The sequence below is a fragment of the Mus caroli genome, unplaced genomic scaffold (assembly GCF_978045245.1).
Source record: "Mus caroli unplaced genomic scaffold, Mus_caroli_1 scaffold_8, whole genome shotgun sequence".
Lineage (NCBI taxonomy): Eukaryota > Metazoa > Chordata > Mammalia > Rodentia > Muridae > Mus > Mus caroli.
Genome location: NW_028227263.1, coordinates 886,425 through 904,314, shown reverse-complemented (window position 1 = coordinate 904,314; position 17,890 = coordinate 886,425). Strand labels below are relative to the sequence as shown.

General features: G+C 48.9%; 2 protein-coding genes across 13 annotated transcripts in view; both read right to left on the bottom strand.

Annotated features, from left to right (window-relative positions):
- Positions 1 to 4,732, bottom strand: part of Cttn (cortactin) — a 33,044-nt gene extending 28,312 nt beyond the window's left edge. For all 3 annotated transcript variants that reach the window (XM_021166829.2, XM_021166830.2, XM_029479594.2), the window contains exons 1-2: positions 4,667 to 4,732; positions 530 to 623 (exon numbers count right to left, since the gene is read on the bottom strand). The gene's annotated coding sequence lies outside the window, so the exon portion shown is untranslated. The remainder of the gene's footprint in view (positions 1 to 529; positions 624 to 4,666) is intronic.
- A 5,979-nt stretch (positions 4,733 to 10,711) lies between these two features.
- The window catches only part of Ppfia1 (PPFI scaffold protein A1), an 86,944-nt gene continuing 79,765 nt past the window's right edge, over positions 10,712 to 17,890 (bottom strand). For 9 of the 10 annotated variants that reach the window (XM_029479208.2, XM_029479209.2, XM_085841126.1 and 6 more), the window contains 5 exons: positions 16,166 to 16,341; positions 15,617 to 15,685; positions 14,991 to 15,156; positions 12,978 to 13,048; positions 10,712 to 11,948 (listed from right to left, as the gene is read on the bottom strand). In XM_029479208.2, the coding sequence (XP_029335068.2) occupies positions 12,990 to 13,048; positions 14,991 to 15,156; positions 15,617 to 15,685; positions 16,166 to 16,341 (470 nt within the window). In that variant the 3' untranslated portion in view covers positions 10,712 to 11,948; positions 12,978 to 12,989. The remainder of the gene's footprint in view (positions 11,949 to 12,977; positions 13,049 to 14,990; positions 15,157 to 15,616; positions 15,686 to 16,165; positions 16,342 to 17,890) is intronic. The other variant, XM_029479218.2, reaches the window with a different exon arrangement.

Below are 17,890 nucleotides of genomic sequence, written 5' to 3'. Positions count from 1 at the left end.
ACCTGAGTTCTGAGGCTCAGAACTCACACTCGTGTGGTGAACACTGAGCCATCTCCCCAGCCCTTAACGGGCTGTGATCACAGCACCCGCCGCTCTTGCCTTCACCATACAAGTCCCAGAGGTTGGATTTAAGCTCTCTGGCCTGGCAGTGATGCTCTTACACACTGAGCCGACTCACTAGCCTCCTCTTCCTCATTTTTGGGACACTGTCTCACCACTGAACCCAGAGCTTGTCAACTGGCTAGGCTGACCAGTGGTTCCAGGGATCTGCCTCTTGCTGCCCCCAGCACTTTGCAGAGATGTGTGCCCAACTCTTACCTGGATGCTTGGGATCCAAACTCGGGTCCTTAGGCTTGCATGGCAAACATTTTACCTACAGAACTATCCTTCTAGGTCCCAGCATCAGATTTCTTTGCAAAGGTTATTGTACCCTCACTTACCCCAGGTCTCTCCCTGCAGAGTCAGGAAGAGAGCCCTTCCTACATCTGACCCGAGAGAAAGCATACTGGAGCCGTCACAACACACAAACCTTTCTCTTTTGCTGGGAAAAGCAGTTCAGAGTCTGTCAGTATCCAAGGAATCCAAAGTGGAATATGAGGGCATCTGCGATGATCAATGATTACCTGTGAAGAGAAGACTGGAGGCTCAGCACACCTGTACCAGGCTCTTCGGGCAACCTCACCCCAAGCCCTGCAAGGCACTTTTAGAGATACTACGAGTGCTTGCTTTCTCTAGATAGATAGATAGATAGATAGATAGAGAAGGCTATATAGACTACTTAGTGATTTCCAGACCAGTGAAGAACCCTGACTCAAAAAAGCAAAAATCAAGTGTATATATAAGCTGCCTATAATTACATCAGTGGACGGGAAGACCAGTTTCTTTCTAACTAGAGCCCACAGGAACCAGAGGACTCCGAAGATTCAAAGACCCCACCCCCCCATACTTAGACACCTCCCCCATCCCCAAATGCAGCTGAGATCTCAGCCTCTGTGGTCGGCACCCGCCCTCCTCGCTGTACAGCTGAGATAGGACATTTCTTTCCCATTCTAATGTATGAAGGCAGATGGCGACAGAACCCTGTCACTGCGTTTAGAAACCGAAGCCTGGCATGGCAGCACACGCCTATGACTCCTGCTGCGGCAGAGACAGGACAGCCTGTCTCTAAAAGCTAAAACGATGAGCCAGCACAATGGCACACACCTGCGATCCCAGTGTTTTGAGGCAGGGGGACCAGAGTTCTATAACTCCCATCCTTAGCCAGCCTGGGCTACGTGAGACCACCTTTAAAAAAACAAAACAAACAAACAAACAAAAAACCCACTAGTCACAGCCCATTCATCAGGGCTGGGAGATGGCTCAGCAGATACAAGTGCTTGCTGCACAAGCCTCATGACCTGCACTTGATCCCAGAATCCATGTGGAAAGCCAGATATGGAGCCAGTGAGCAGCAATGCTGGGGTTGAGACCAGTGTGCTTATGGAAGTCGGAGGATAGATAGCCTGAATCTTTCCTGCCATATATGTCCCAGGGACTGAATTCAAGGTGTCAGGCTCAGTGGCAAGTGTCCTTTGCCCACTCAGCCTTCTCATCTAAATGCTCAAATGTTTTTTGGTTCCTCAAAAGATAACCACCAGAAAACCAACAAGAACCTGTATGGCAGCATATAAGCAGAACCCAGCACTCGGGGCGCTGAGGTGGAGGCTGGAGAGTTTGAGGCTAGCCTGGACTACAGAATGAGACCCTGCCAAGAAGCAAACAAGTGACAGGATGACCTGTGGAAGAAGAATGGTTTTCAAATAATGGATTCCGAATATATAAAGAGCACTTACTAACCATTAGTTAAAAAGACAGCTAACCTGTTAAATAACAAAGATGCCAGGCACAGTGATAGGGAACTGAGGGAATGACACTTAAACATAGGAGCTCAAAACAAACATACAAAAAAGGCAGGGCTGGAGCTCATGGGTGGAATACAAGCTTTGTGTGTTCAAGGCTCTGTACTTGATCCCTAGCAAATGGGATGTGGGGGGTGCTGGCAACGTGGGAGGAGGGCTGAGAGGAGAGCTAATCAGGAGAAAGTCAAGGCTAAGATATCCAGTTTCCTTCTTTTCTAAAGGACAGAGCAGAGCGGCCCAGCTTGATAGTGTATGCCCACAGCCTATAATCCCAACACTCAGGAGGCCGAGGCAGGAGGATGGCTGCAAGTATAGGGGGCATGCTGGTGTACGTAGTGAGTTTCCGGTTAATCAAAGCTATAGAGATTCGTCTCAAATGCATCCCAACCACCACCAAAAAGGGAGTGGGAGGGAGGAGTAGAAAGAGAGACACATACAGACAGACAGACTCCAGGTTTGTTCCTAGGCTGGCCAGAACTCCTTGGTCTCAAGGTCCTCTGCTTCAGCGTTCCCAGCCACTGGGACCATGGGCATGCACATTCTATGTAGATCTCTGAGAAGGCCAAAACTGTTTGTGGTAAAGGCTATACAACTCTGAATACATCAATAACCACTGAACCCTTCAATCGGGTGATCACATGTAGGGTGAAATATCAATAAAGCTGATAGAAATCGGATGGGGACAGAGAAAGCCACTCAGCCCACACAGCCAGCACGAAGCTCAGTCAGAGAGCATCCAGTCACAGGATGGAAGAATCCACCATCTTGAGGCCCTGAACCTGATACCTACAGTGCAGCGGAGCAAAGGTGGCTGAGTCAGGAGTTGTTATGGAAAGGGTAACCCCCCAACCCATGCCTACAGAGGCCAGTGCACAGACGGAGTAGGCTAGCCTGCCCAGGACTCCATTAAGAGACAAGCTGGTAGGCAGACACTACCATGCCCAGGACAAAGACCAGGGGCACAAGGCAGTAAGGATGCTCAGGACGGTGCGGAGTTATGCCAGGTGCCTTCCCGACTAACAGGCCAAAGTCTGAAGGGCCAATTAAATTCCCTGGCATTTTACAAGGTGTTAAAGGCATAACTGTCATAAGCCCTCAATTAAAGGTCAGCTCTAGGGCCAGGGCTAAAGCTGGGTGGAGAAGCTGTCTAGCAAGGCCCAGAGTGCTCTAGAGACCTAGTACCACAATCAGTTCTTCAACCCCACCTCTGCACTCTTCCACATCTGAAGCTCCCACAAAGCTGCTTCTCCCTCCTTCAAACTTCTGGTGACAACCTTCTCAGTCAAACAGAGAAGCAGTGTTGACTCAGGGCCTGAACTGGTGACTCACTCTGGGTGAGCCAGCAGAGGCCTGACCCCTGGTGGACCGTGAGGGGGGTGGGGGCTGTAAGCTCTGACTGTGAGGGTCTACTGGGTGGTGAGGACTTACTGGAGCTTGGGCTACTTACTGGCAAGGCCCAGGCAGTGCAGCCAGGGCAAACCACTAGGAAGGGCTAAAGCCTCTGCTTGCTTCACTGGGCACAACATGGAATTCCTTCTCCCTGGCCACAAGTCCCCATCCCTCACACCGACCAAGATGAAACAAGGGAACAGACCAGGCCCAAACACCTCTGCAGTGACTGGGCACACACCCAGGAGGAGGGGCGGCTGGATTCCAGGCTCCCTAGCTCCAGGAAGCAAGCTAGGCGCTTGGATTTCCATTGACCCCATTGCAAATTTCCCTCAGGTGCCCAGGTCTCTCCTCAGATGTTGGCCTCTCAGTCCAGCCCTGAGGACTAGAGACCAATGCTGGAACCCAGCTGCTCAGCCTTACCAACTTCCTACAAGTCCTTGGACCCTCATAATTCCACTGGGTTCTGAAACCCCAGGCTCCCCAGGCCCACCAGCTTCCCCCAGGCCCTCATCATCCCACTAGATTCTAGAAGCAAAGTCCCCTCACCCCCACCAGCATCTCCCAGGCCTCAGGTCTACATTCTTTTCCTAAGTTCTGGTACTCTGACTACCACAGACCCATAATTATGCACTCTGACCTAGAACACCCCAAACCGACTTAGCACTTCATCCTGGGATCCTGCTCTGAAACTCCACCCCTTTTTTATGCCCAAAATTCCTAGGGCCTGTGTCCTACGGCCCGCCCCCTCAGAGCCAAACCGGCTGGGCACCCCTAGCTACTCCACATATGACCGGATGAACGGCTCAGCATTGGTGTCCGAAACCTCCGATCCTTGCCCAAAACCCGGGGCTCCGACGTCCCCATCCAGACCCTGCGACCCGGGGCTTTGAGCCTCCAATCCTGGCCCTGCACCCCGAATCCCGAATCCCGAATCCCAGCCCCACACCACGACCCCAACCATGCAGCCCAACCCCCCGATTCCGGACCCACACCGCGAACCCTTGGCCTTGACTCTGCACCCCGGTTCCCCTCTCCTAGCACTGCACTCCAACCCCCGATCCTAGCCCTGCAGCCCGGGTCCCGACGCCCGATCCCAGCTCCGCACCCCAAGTCACAATCCCGGCCCCACACCTCGAACACCGAGTTTTGGCCTGGAATCCTGACTCAGGGGTCCCAGCCCTACACCCCGAGGCCTCGACCCACAGATCCTGGCCCTGCACCCCTGGGCCCCGACCCTGCCCCGCACCCGGATCACCTGGGTCCCAGCCCGGACCCTGTACCCCAACCTCCCGTCCAGGCCCTGCACCCAGACAACTCATCATCCCACACCCTTCCTGAACCCCAACAGCTCTCTAGGACGCCCATCCCCCGCTCACCGCACCAGCAGGGTCCGCCAGGCTCCCGCCGCGCCCCGCCGCTCCCTGTGCCCGCTCACTTCCGGTTCAGCGGAGGCGGGGCCGCATCCGGGGCCACGCAAGATCCCGCCCTATTCCAGGCCGTCCCCGCCCCGTATTCCTGTTAGCTGATCAAGGAAGCAGGATACACACAGTTCCAGGACTCCTAGGCAGCTCGGCCGCCAGTCAGCTGCGGAGACCCGATTTAGAAACACCTGTCAAGCCCTGTCCAACACACATTCACCCTCAACCCAGCTTCCAACCATGTATCCACCATCCTGCAACTCTCTACCCACGCATGGATCTACACAGCATCATCCACTCCCCTGTCAATCATCTACCCACCAATCTGTCCTTCTGCCCATCTACCCATACACCCACTCATCTATCCATACATCTGTTCATCCATTCTTCCATCTATCTGCTTCCTATTGTGATCAAAAAACAAAAAACTGAACCCTGTCTCGAAAAACAAACAAAACAAAATAAAAAAACTGATCAAATGCGGCTTGGGGAGAAAACTGCTTATTTGGCTCATAAATTATAGTCCATCACTGAGGGAGGGAAGTTAGAACAGGAACTCAGGCAGGGCAGGAACTGAAACAGAGACTATGAAGGAGTGCTGCATACTGGCTTGCTCAGCCTTTCTTTCACATGCCAGGTCTACCAGTGTAAGGGTGGCAAACCACAATGGTGGGTTGAGCCCTTCTGTATCAATCAGTAACCAAGAAAATGCCCCCCACAGACTAGCCTACAGGCCAGTCTGATGGTGGCAATTCACCAACTGAGGTTTCTTCTTCCAAGATTACTCGAGTTTGTGTCAAGTTGACAAAAACTAACCAACATGCCACCTATACACCCATGTGTCAACCATCCATCTACTTATCTATCCATCCACTCATCTATCTGTCCTAGTTGGCATTAACTGTTAACTTGACACAGCCTAGAGTCACATTTTAAAAAAAAAAAAATCTCAAATGTGTACTTGTCTTATTCAGGTTATTCTGTGGGCATGATTGTCTTGACACAGGAGGGCCAGCCCACTGTGGTCCATCCCTAGACAGGTGTCCTGGACTGTATAACAAAGCTAGCTAATAAGGCAGCAGCAAGTAGATCACTTAGAGGCCAGTCTGGTCCAGATCAGCCCAGTGAGGGATTCTGTCTTTCCTGCCCCCCTCTCCAGAAGGAGGTGGAGAGGAAGGAAGATGAAAAAGGGAGGTTAGGGATGCAATTCAGTGGTAGAGTGCCTGTCCACAGGGCAGAAAACAAAAGGCTAAACTGTCAAAATTTATGAATAGATCAGGAAGGAAAAAGAGATGTCAGGTGTCAGAGGAGAATGTTCCCATGTGTGTGTGCACACTTGTAAGTGTGCATTCAACTGCATGAGCACACATACAGAGGTCCAAGGACACATTCTGGCATCTTCCTCAGGAAGGCCACTCACTGCTTGAGACAGGATCTCTCTGGCCTGCAGTTCATCCACTAGGCTAAGCTGGCTGGTCAGGGGGCCCCAGAGATCCTTCTGTCTTTGCTTCTCTGCTGAGGGGATTGCAAATGTGCACCACGCCACCCACCATCCTCTCATTAGTTCTGAGGATCACACTCAGTCCCTCATGCCTGCAGAGCAAACACTCAGCCATCTCCTAGCATAGGGTAGTTGTTGTTCTTGTTGTTTTAGTAAAACCATGGTCTCATGTGTTTTGTTAAATAAAAACTACAGGCATCATTTTATACTAAGTACCTAAACTGTGCCCAACAAGTGGGGTCAGTCACTTAAGCTAAGTTCCACGTACCCAAGCTGAAAAGCCAAGTTCTATTCTTGAACCAGGGACAGTGGTGTGTGCCTGAGACCCTGTGAAGGGGCCGCTGAGACAGGAAGATGGCTTTTGCCTGGGCACCATGGGTGAGAGCTCACCTCCAAACCAGAGATTTGTTTATCCTTCTGAGAGAAGAGGTAACAGCTAGAAAATCAGTAACTTCCAAATCACACAAGGACCCCCTCTTGCTGTAACTCTCACATGGTAACAGCTCAGAATCAGAGGTGCAGGTCAGTGAGATGGCTCAGTGGGTAAAGGTGCCTGCCACCAAGCCTGACAACCTGAGTTCAATTCCCAGGACTCATATGTTAGTAAAATAAGTAGCCCACTGTGTGTCTTGGTTTCTTCAAGCTCTTCACTGGGGTGTACCTCAAAACTACCACCAAACAAACAACACAGCCTTCTCCCCTCAGCCCCAAAGAACTACTGACTCAAAGTCAATTAAGATCCATCAACTAATGAATAATTTGCCCTCATAATATTCACAAAAGCCTGAGGTCAGAAGAACAAGTGAACAGTGTTTTCTGGCCACAGCAGAACTGCTGTACTCAAGAACTCCTAACAGCTGTGGTTGCTGACACAAGATTAAGCCAATCTACATCCCAGAATGGACTGAGGATGGGGCTCCCACCACTAGCTCAGGAGCTATTGGCAGTTGATAGCTGCTGGAGGGGTAAGACTGGTTTTTTTTTGATGGTGTGGTTCCTGGTAGGTCAAGTAAGCATGCACCCATCCACCCACCCACCGAGCCATACATCCACCTATGCAGCCCTCAGTCCATCCGTTTACCTCCTCCGGGCTGGGATTCCCAGTGCACGCCTCTGTTTGGCTTTTTCTGTGGGTGCTGGGGACTCAGGCCTCAGGTTTGCCCTGTAATCACTACTGGCAGAGCCATCTCCCTAGCCACCGCATAGCCTCCCACATAGATCTTATTTGATTCAATAACGACGAAAGGAGTAAGATTTTCAGTCTTTTAAAGAAGTGGAAGTAAGTTGATTTGCAAGTATGGATCTGTCTGTCTTTGAGGCCAGTTTGTATCCTCCAAAGCTCAGCCCGAAGAGACCAGCGGTTTCAGGAATGAACCAGGAGCCCTGGAATGCAGAACAGGAAAGGCAGTGCACAAAGGTGCTGGGAGCTATTGGCCACTTCTCTGGAGTACAGGGGGATAGCGGGGGTCGGGGGGGGGGGGTCGGGGTGGAGACAGGCAGAGTGAAGGCAGGTCAGAGTCTGTTAGCAGATTTCCCAGCCTGCTGAGGCATAGAACAATAAGGCTCAAAGCAAGGGGAAAGATTCTATTGACCTTAGTGGAAGAAATAAGGGGTTTGGGGGTGAGAACAAATGTCTTGTATATATTTCAGCAAAATTGTTTGGTAGCTTGTAGCTTTGCTTCCCATGGTACTGTAGTACAAGAAGGCTAGGAGAAATACACTTTGTGGTGGTAATGACCTGCAAGCGCTCCCATACCTGTCTCTTGCATCGTTTTTCTATCTTCCCCATAATCAGCTTCACTTCATCCTCAGAGGACTGTGTGACTTCGTATCAATACACAGAGGTCCCTGAGCTTCTGAAAGGAGGCAACTCTGAAGATACCTGGCTCTTAGTCTAGTGACACTAATGTCAGCTTCTGGGCCAATTGTGCTGTGAAGATGTTAAGCCAGGCTTAGTGGTGCAGGCCTGTGACTCTAGCCTTAGGAAGACTGAGGCAGGAAGATGACAGTTCTAGGCTAGCCTGAGTTATACAGCCAGCTCTTGTTTAAAACAAAACAAAACCAGGCAGCAGCAGTAGTGCACATCTTTAATTCCCACATTAGGGAGGGAAGCAGAAGCAAGTGGAACTCTGTGAGTTGAGGTTGGCCTAATCTACAAAGCAAGTTCCAGGACAGCTGTGGCTGTGTAGAAAGACCCTGCCTCAAAAATTACCTAAGTAACCACACTCAACAAAGTGCTGGGCTTGCTGTGACTTGTCCTTGTAGCAGCCAAAGGAAGTCAGAGCCCCTCTACCACCATCCCAGCAAGAGCATGTGGGAATCCAAAGGACCAGGCCATTCACATCTCCCAATCCAAGGTGACGCCCAAGTGCAAGGGAGGCTGGGGAGGATGTTATCAGCTCCTATGCCAGAAAACCAATCCTGAGTGGAAATGGTGGCTTTTGAAGCCAGTTCTCATTGTCTGGGTATATGGACCGAGCACTCAGGAGGACGAGGAAGGATAATTACCCAGAATCCAAGGCCAGCCTGTGCTATAAAGCAAGACTCTGTCCCAGAACAAACAAATACAGCTCTGACATTGTGGCTAACCTAGTAACTCTAAATCGAAGGCCATTCTGGACTACCTAGCTAAGTTCTGGACCAGCCAGGTTTACATAGAAAAATGGTCTGGAAAAACAAACCAAGCCAAGGATGCTGGAGAAATAGTTCAGTGGCTAAAACCACTTGCTGTTCTTCCAGAGGATCTGGACCGGATTTTGGTTCATAGCACCCACAACAAGAGGGCCACAACTGTTTGTAATTTCAGTTTCTGCACATCCAACATCCTCTTTTGGGACCCATGTAAACACACACACACACCTCTTTCCCTTCCCACTTCCCTCTTCGATAATAAATCTTTAAAACAATGAAAGCAGTCCGAAACAACTTTCCACGTGTGTTGTGGAGGATGGGACCCAGATCCTTATGTCTATGCTGTGTGGTTATTCTACCATTTTTATCATCCCAGCCAATAACAAAAATCCAAACATACAAACTAGATACAGTGGTGCACACTTTTAATCCCAGCATTCAGGAGGCAGAAGCAAGGGGATCTCTGATGGGAGTTCAAGGTCACTCTGGTCTACAGAGTGAGTTCTAGGATAGCTAAGGGAATATAGAGAGACCCTGTCTCAAAACAGAAAAAAAAAAAAAATCAAACCCTGTAGTTTTGCTTGAAAGCAGTATATGCTGGTAAACAGGCAAAGGAGGATGTGGATAGTTTTATCTCAGAGCTTCCTGTTTTCCAGGTTTTTTCCTCTATATTTATGGTATTCTGATGCTCTCAGAGGCCAGAAGAGGGTGTCAGAGCCCCTGAAGCTGAAGTTAGAGGGTTGTAAAATTTCTGATGTGGGTGCTAGGAACCAAACTTGTGTTCTCTTAACTGCTGAGCTAGCCCTCCAGTCCCTGGAAAGAGTATTCTCTATCTCTGTGTAGTCTTGTGTTGTTCTCTGTGGTCTACAGCAGGCCTGTAAGATTCCAGGGATCCTCCCGGGTCCCATCAAGCTGCATCAGGATTATAGACATGCACTCCCACATCTGGCCACATCATTACTTTTGCCTACTGACCATCTATCTACTCAGTCTTGCTTGTTTAATCTTTGAGTTTCTACTGTACTGCCAAGGCTGGCATTGAGCCTGCAGTTCTGCTCTGCTTCCCAAGTCCTGTTATTCCATGCATGCTTCACTGTGGGTGGCTCAGAGGTGGTTCAGTACTGGGAGGGGTCATGAGTATGGCCCTATCAGAATTAAACCAGGGATGCTTACATCCCCATTCCTGCCAAAGGTGACAGAGGAAAGCAGCATGCGGCAGAGTGTTCTTGGGAAAGAAACTGCTACGTTTTATTAAAAATTCTCAACTGACTACTATCATCAAGAAGCCAAGGAACCTTTTTAACATGTGAATTTTGTGTACTGCTTTATGCATCTGTGCTGGAAGAGGCCAGAGCAGGCATCGGAAATCCTGGAACTAACCAGAGTTGAACAGAAATGAGCTACCATGTGGGTGTTGGGTATTGAACTCAGGTCCTCTGAAAGAGGTGTGAGCTCTTAATCACTAAGGCAACACACACACACACACACACACACACACACCCTGAGGTCTGGGAATCTAACCTCAAGTCCTTTTGTTTGTAAGTCAAGCACCTTACCCACTAAAGCCATCTCCCTGGCCCCAATGGTTGCCTCCAGCAAATAAGGTTTTGCAGGTCTGTGGCACAGGTCAACAGACAAGTTGTAAACAGAAGGGACAGGAGGACCCTAATCCACACCCACTCAGACATGACCAGGGAAAGCTGGCAGTCTTGAGGAGACACAACTTTCAGAAGAACTGCCTTGGGTGAGTGTAGTGGGGAATGGCTCTGAGGCTGCCCAGGCCATTGCAGCCCTGTGCCATCTCTTACCCTGCTGCACCTTCAGCAGAGCATAAGGCAGCCGACGCCTGTTCACAGCACTCTTAACTGGCAGTGGGAAATGCTGGGGACTTTATTGAAAAACAGCAATAAATAACACTGTGATAAAAACAGTTCAGAAGTTGACTGCACAGACTGTTATATAATCGGAAGGGTCACAAACGATTAACAGAAAAACAGAACAACCAACTGTCCAGATGAATTAAAAGCAGTAAGCAAATATAAAAGCCTCTCCCACATCAGCTACACAATAAATACGCACACGTGTGCCTGAGCCCTGTGGCTTCTTAGTTCACTGAAGTCAGTCAGGAGGCTAGCAAGACAGCTGAGTGGAGAACTAGATCCACTCTTACAACAGTTACAAATAAATGTAAGACAGTTTATACAAGAAAAATAAGGCCTTTATTGGAGTTGCAGGCTGTCCGCTCCGCTGAAGTCTCTTGCTTTCACCTGCTCTGCCCCAGCCAGGAAATGAGCACCTGCCCCATGATTGGTCCTTGAAGAGTGTGGCGGGAGGGAGGTGGCTGCGAGGCTCCATCAGCTGCTCAGTCTGCTGGTGAGGCCACCCTGCCCCTGTAGAGTGCTGTTCCCAGCTCAGGGCCCTGCTCAGCCTCTGGAGACAATCCACCCATGTCCAGAGCAGGGCCAGGGATGTGGTTGGGGTAAGGGCTGTTCACAGAGTCCTGACCATCAGTCTCAAGCCTAATGGAAGCTGAGATTTTGTCTAGAAAAAGTATGGTTAAGGTCAGTCATTAAAATATGACAGAAAACGTCTGGAAATAAAGTCTGCTTCTTTCAGAATGATTGTTACAGAGCTGGGTAGAGGAGAACGCACATGGCTTATATCATGATGACTTTATAAACGTAGCAAAATCCTTTCCTCTGTCGGGTTCATCATTAAAAAATTAAACAGGAATAATTACAGTAAATGCATAATTTACAAAAGCCCTATATTTGCTCAGATTTATACACAAGCATTACAGTACATTCCTTTAAAAGACTAAAATTAGGTATAAGAACATGAGTTGACTCAAAAGGATATTTATAGCCTGGATATACATGAAAGAGTAAGTAACTATATAAATGAGGAAGCATAAGTTTACATAAATATAAGAAACAGTCAATTCTAAAATATTTTCTCTATGGTATTTATGATTTTTTTCTTCACTAGTTTAAAAACTCTGTAATAAAATATCTTGGGTCCACATAGCAAAAGTTGCCAGATGGGGCTGCACGAGCTCTGCACCGTCCGTGCCTCAGCGGCGTCATCTGTAGAAGTAGTGTGGGTAAACTGCAAGTAAGCAAAGACACTTCCTCTCAGCACAGGCTGCCAACACAGGGCCACCCCATAGCCACCTGTCACCTAGGCCCAGTCCCCAAGCATATGTCTACAGATATTAATTAAAAGAAGCAGAAAACAAAAACAAACAGAACCCATCAGGATAGCAGTCCTGGAAAAGAGGGGGCCTTAGGAGCAAAGAGAGATGAGGGAGGCCTGGGCCTGGAAGAGTCACCCTTAGCTATATGTTTAAATAGCAGCTCTCTAGACTGAGGGCCGTGGTATCATACCATCAGCCACCTGAATGACTAAACAGCACAGGAGGAGCCACACATGGGGCCCTGTACTTGAGCGGCTCAAAGAGTCACACCAGTGTAGAGAACTGTTCTCACCCCTGCGCCTTCCATGACATCAGCCAACACCTAGGGCTGGATAAATATAGATTTTAGAAAGTCTGGAGAGATGGCTCAACAGTTAAGAGCACTGACTGCTCTTCCAGAGGTCCTGAGTTCAATTCCCAGCAACCACATGGTGGCTCACAACGGTCTGTAATGGGATCCGATGCCCTCTTCTGGTATGTCTGAAGAGAGTGACAGGGTACTCATGTATGTTAAATAAATAAATACATCTAAAAAACAAACAAACAAACAAACAAACAAAACAAAAAAAACCACTGCCTGCTCCTGCAGAGGACCGGAGTTCCATTCCCAGCACCCACACCAGGCCGCCCAAAGCTGTACATAACTAGCTAACTAGGCTCTAGGGGATCTGACACCCTCATTTGTACTCTTCTAGCACCTGCACTCACACATGCACATACCCACTCACACACTGATACACACAAAGAGAAAAAACAAGGTTTTTACCCTCTGTGGTCACTGTCCACCACCTGTGGCACCAAGTGTCAGGAGAATTGTATTCTTTCAGTTCCCAAATAACTGAGATTTGCTCTCATGGTCCTAAGCTTCCAAAGCCAAGTGGACATGAACTGGCCCCCCTGGGCTGTACTGGGGGTGTCTGGAACAGCAGCTCTCTACTCACCAGCAGGAGGCTCTAGCAGGAGTAAGTCCTGACTGTGGCAGAGTCCAACCTCTGTGCTCCGGACACACTACCTGTCTCCACAACCATGGGAGGAAGCATGCAAACACAGCGTGCAGTTAGTGTTAAACATCACACAAGGGAACAAAAAAAAAAGACATTCTACCACTAACAGGACTTCCGGAGTGATAGACTGCTGTGGGGAAAGAGCCAGGCAAGAACACCATGGTGGCCCAGACGCTCCCTGAGAGCCTGGAAACTGGCAGCTAACTCAGAAGCAACAATAAGCAAGCGTCACAAACACCATCTCAGGCGTCCATGTAAATGACAACTATGAAAGGGACCACCATGTTTCTCCTGAGACTGCACCACAGACCTTACACAAGTATACTACACCTCCAAGCATCATCCATAGATAAATCCCAGCCCCAAGAGGGACTCTGGAAAGGCTGAGGTTACACTCCTAAGGTGGAGGGCTCCAGGAAATGGGGCAGAGGTGAAGGGCACGATGACCAGGACAGTGGCTTCTTGGGAAGCCATGGAAACCACTGAGATGCTGGTTGTCATTTAATAAGCAGCCAGCATGGCTTAAGAAACAGAATGGGCCTGTGTACAGGAGAATGCTAAGTTCCCACAGCCACACTCTCAGAGCCACTGGGACAGCTTGCTTAGTGGAAGGAATGCCTGCCATCAACCCTGCATCTCAACTTTCCTCCCTCAGATGAAGTTCTCAGTACAGCTGGTGGCCAGCAGATGCCTTCTCAAGTAAGAGTAGAGGAAGCCACCTCCACACCCTAGACTCCTACGCCTCTTTCTAGGCTGCTTTCTCTCTAGTGTGGCTTATAACAAGGAAAGCCTGCATGCTCCCATTCAGCCTGAGCTAGGCTGGCACAGCAGGCTCACACTGGCTCTTACAAAGTTGCTATGAGCAGACAAACTGGACCTTCCCCTGAAACACAATACTAACCATCGCCAAAGCAGCCAGAGCTTTCTACTTGATATGCTTTCCAGGAGTCTAGCCCGGGAAAGCTTTGCCCTGTGCATGTCTCTGGTTTGTGAAGTGAGACCAAGAATCCCAAAAGAACATGGATGGGTGTGGTGGCGCACACCTTTGATCCCAGCACTCGGGAGGCAGAGGCAGGCAGATTTCTGAGTTTGAGGCCAGCCTGGTCTACAAAGTGAGTTCCAGGACAGCCAGGACTACACAGAGAAACCCTGTCTCGAAAAACTAAAAAACAAACAAACAAACAAAAAACAAAAAACCCCCAACAACATGGCTAATCCATCACCCACATTGGCGAAGAGGAGCCTGCCTGTTAGGACTCTTAACAGGTTTGGCTGCTTCCAGTATGTGGCTGTCAGTTATTAAAACCTCCTTAGGAACACAAAGCACAGCCAGAAGGCTTACTCAAGAACATGTCTGCTCAGGGTCATGTGCCTTTTAGCAGCAAAGTTCAAGGCAAGCCTCTGACTTCTGTCCTGTCAGAAGTCTGGGGTCCACTCTGACAGCTGTGCCCCACCATCTCTGGCTGAGGCCCACCTAGTTTCAGCCTATCTTCCCTGTTCTATTAACAGGGACATATGACTAACATTGTGGAAAGAGGTGGAAACTGCATTATTTACAATTTGCTTATGCCTATAATTGCAGCATTCACAAAGCTGAGGCAGGAAGCTTACTGTGACTATGAAGACAACCTAGGCTACTATAGTAAGCGAGCTGTGGTCAGGGCTTTGGCATGCAACAGAGAACAGGCACATTTGTGCTGCCTGTCAGGTCCGTCCAATCTCACAGTATGGGCTCTACCCAGTCCCAAGAACAGACAGTATTAAGCCTATGGAAAATAGGTTAAGACTAAATCAAACAAGGATTCTCTTAGTTTCTGTTACTTTGGTGGTTAATCGTGACGATCCAATGTTAGGGTTAGCTGAACAACCTAAGCATGCAGCTGCACTCTAGGCCCTGGGAGCAGCCAGTGCACACTCCCCACACATGGGGTGGCAGGGCCCACCACATACCGTCCATCTGAACCTTCTTTGGCTGCATAGAGGGAGATGACATTGAGGAGGTGACCCGGAAGTTGGCAGGCAACGTCTCTGCAGAGCCAGAGGCCAAGCCACGAATGTCCTTTGGTCTGAACTTCTTCCTCCAGGAAGGCGCCCTCCTGAAGCTTTTGTCATCATCCTAGCAAACCAAGGAGACCAGTGCCAACTAACAGTGATCATTCTTGCTGGTCGGTAGTGTTGTGTGCTTTACATCCCAGCATTCAGGAGGCAAAGGCAGGTAAATCTTTGTGAGTTCAAGGCCAGCCTCGTCTTATAGAGGGAGTTTCAGGACAGCCAGAGCTGCCCAGAGAAACCCTACCTTGAAACAAGCAAAACAAAACAAAAACCATTCTTTTCTGGGCTGGGCATGACAACCAGTTTCAATGCAATTAGCTCTCTCAACACCAGCATCTGTGTACATATATATTTGAATTTATGTCCACACTCCTTAAGTAGCATTTCCTACATGGTTCTAAATATGTTGAAATGGGGCCCACTCATCACCCATGAACACATGTGTGGCTGAGCTGAGCTTTGGTGACACCAGAAAAACAAGCAGACCAAACAGAGCAAGGCCATCGGGCTGAGCATCCACTTACCTCATCAAACCTCCGATCAGTCCCCGTGATCAAAAGGTTGTTGAATTCTCTTTCCAAGACAGCTCGAGCCTAAAACAGTGAAAAAGTCACCAAAGCTTCCATCAATTACTAAGAAGGACGATGGCATATCCCACTGCCAGGGACACCCTGACCCATGATGGAATCCAAAAATCACATCTAATCTGTGGGTGGGTTTGAGGGGAGAGGAGCTATAGTAAGTGCTATGCAGATGGCTGGGAGTATGAGCTAATGGTGGTGCTCTGTGGAGAAATGGAAATTTCACATTTTCAAATATGCTCATGAAGCAAAGAAAGTTAAGTAAAGCAATTACCACAAAAGTGAAACTAATAAAGCTTTCATGTAGTGCGCTGAAACAGAAAGCAGATGAGAGTGTAGCGTTAGCCTCTGTTGACTCACTATGGAGCTACTCAAAGTCCTCACTAGCTATGCAATGTTAAGTTTTCCCTCAACTGGAGGGGGCAAGTGAGCATGTGCAATCAGGACTTCTGGAACACTGGCAGGGTTCGGGACTGAGAGCTCGGGGGTCACCTGCGTATTCTGCGTTGGAATCTGTAACAAGAGTGCCAGGGCACTGAAATCGAAAGTCTCGTCCAAAGCCAGAAGTGCTCCGTGAACACCGCTCTCTATTAGGTTGTTGGCATACTCTTTAAGGCCAATCGACAGGATCCAGCGAATCACCCGGTCATTGCTCCACACAAGCACATCTGCAAGAGTAGAGAAGCATATGGTAGCCTCATAAATGTTCCACTCATAATACCCTGCAGCACAGGAGAAAAGGTTCCTGGTAAAAATCCTGACCTTGTGCTCCTGAAACAGACCCAAGCCCCCAGGTTCCAGCATCACAGATAGCACAGCCCTCATAGAGGAATTCTATCCATGCCACTCTAAGAACCCACTGGAACTACTCCAGGGAACCCAGGGGAAAGGGACAGGACTCATTCCACTTCCAGGAATAGAATGAAGTGAGAGCCTACAAACCTGAGGACCAAAGCAAGATTCTTCGCATCCCAGACAGAGCCACCTGCACAGCCACACTTGCTCAGCCCGCATGTTCCAGGCAGCCACCCATGGAAGACAGTTTGCTTGGATGCTGGGCACCCCCACTCCCTCCTTCACAAGAAATGTGCAATGACCCAGGGAACCAGGGCGGTGCTGAGGAAGCTCCTGTCAGCTCTCCAGCCCGTGGTCCTTAGTCTTCCAGGGACTCTTCTGCATAGCCAATGTACCTTGCATTCAAACTTTTGCTCAAGGTGAACATTTTTATTCTAATTTACTTTATGATGTGCCTTAGGGTTACTATTGCTGTGGTGACCATGATCAAAAGCAACTTGGGAGGAAAGGGTTTATTTCACTCATAGCTCCACTTAACAGTTCATGATCAAAAACACTGAGGGAGCTAGGCAGTGGTGCTGCATGCCTATAATCCCAGCACTTGGGAGGCAGAGGCAGGCGGATTTCTGAGTTCAAGGCCAGCCTGGTCTACAGAGTGAGTTCCAGGACAGCCAGGGCTACAGAGAAACCCTGTCTCAAAAAAAAAAAAAAAAAAAAAAAAAAAAAAAAAAACAAAACCAAAAAAAAAGCAGGGAGGGCAGAAACTCATGCAGGAACCTGGAAGCAGGAGCTGAGGCAGAGGCCATGAAGGAACCCTGCTTACTGGCTTGCTCCCATGGTTTACTGAGTCTGCTTTCTTATAGACTCCAGTACTACCAAAATGGGCTGCCCACCCCCACCCCCCATCAATCCTAACTAAGAAAATGTTCTACATGTTTTCCTATGGCTAGATCTTATAGGAGCATTTTCTCAACTGAGGCCCCCTGCTTTCTAATGACTCTAGATTGTGTCGTTGACATGAAACTACCCAGCATATGATGCAAGTATCTTCAATGTATTTCTTTTTTTTTTTTTTTTTTTTCGGGACAGGGTTTCTCTGTGTAGCCCTGGCTGTCCTGGCACTCACTTTGTAGACCAGGCTGGCCTCGAACTCAGAAATCCGCCTGCCTCTGCCTCCCGAGTGCTGGGATTAAAGGCGTGCGCCACCACGCCCAGCCAATGTATTTCTTATTTATTTTCTTAAGACTGGGTCTCACTTTGGAGCCTCAATTGGCCTTGAACTAACATGGTCCTTCTGCCTTAGCTTCCAGAGTGCTAGGATCATGCCCAGTACTCACAAAGAAACTAAAAGACATTCTCTAGCACAGAGGCTCTGGAGGCCACACCTTGTAACAGGTATAGTATTCCATTAGCACTAATGGT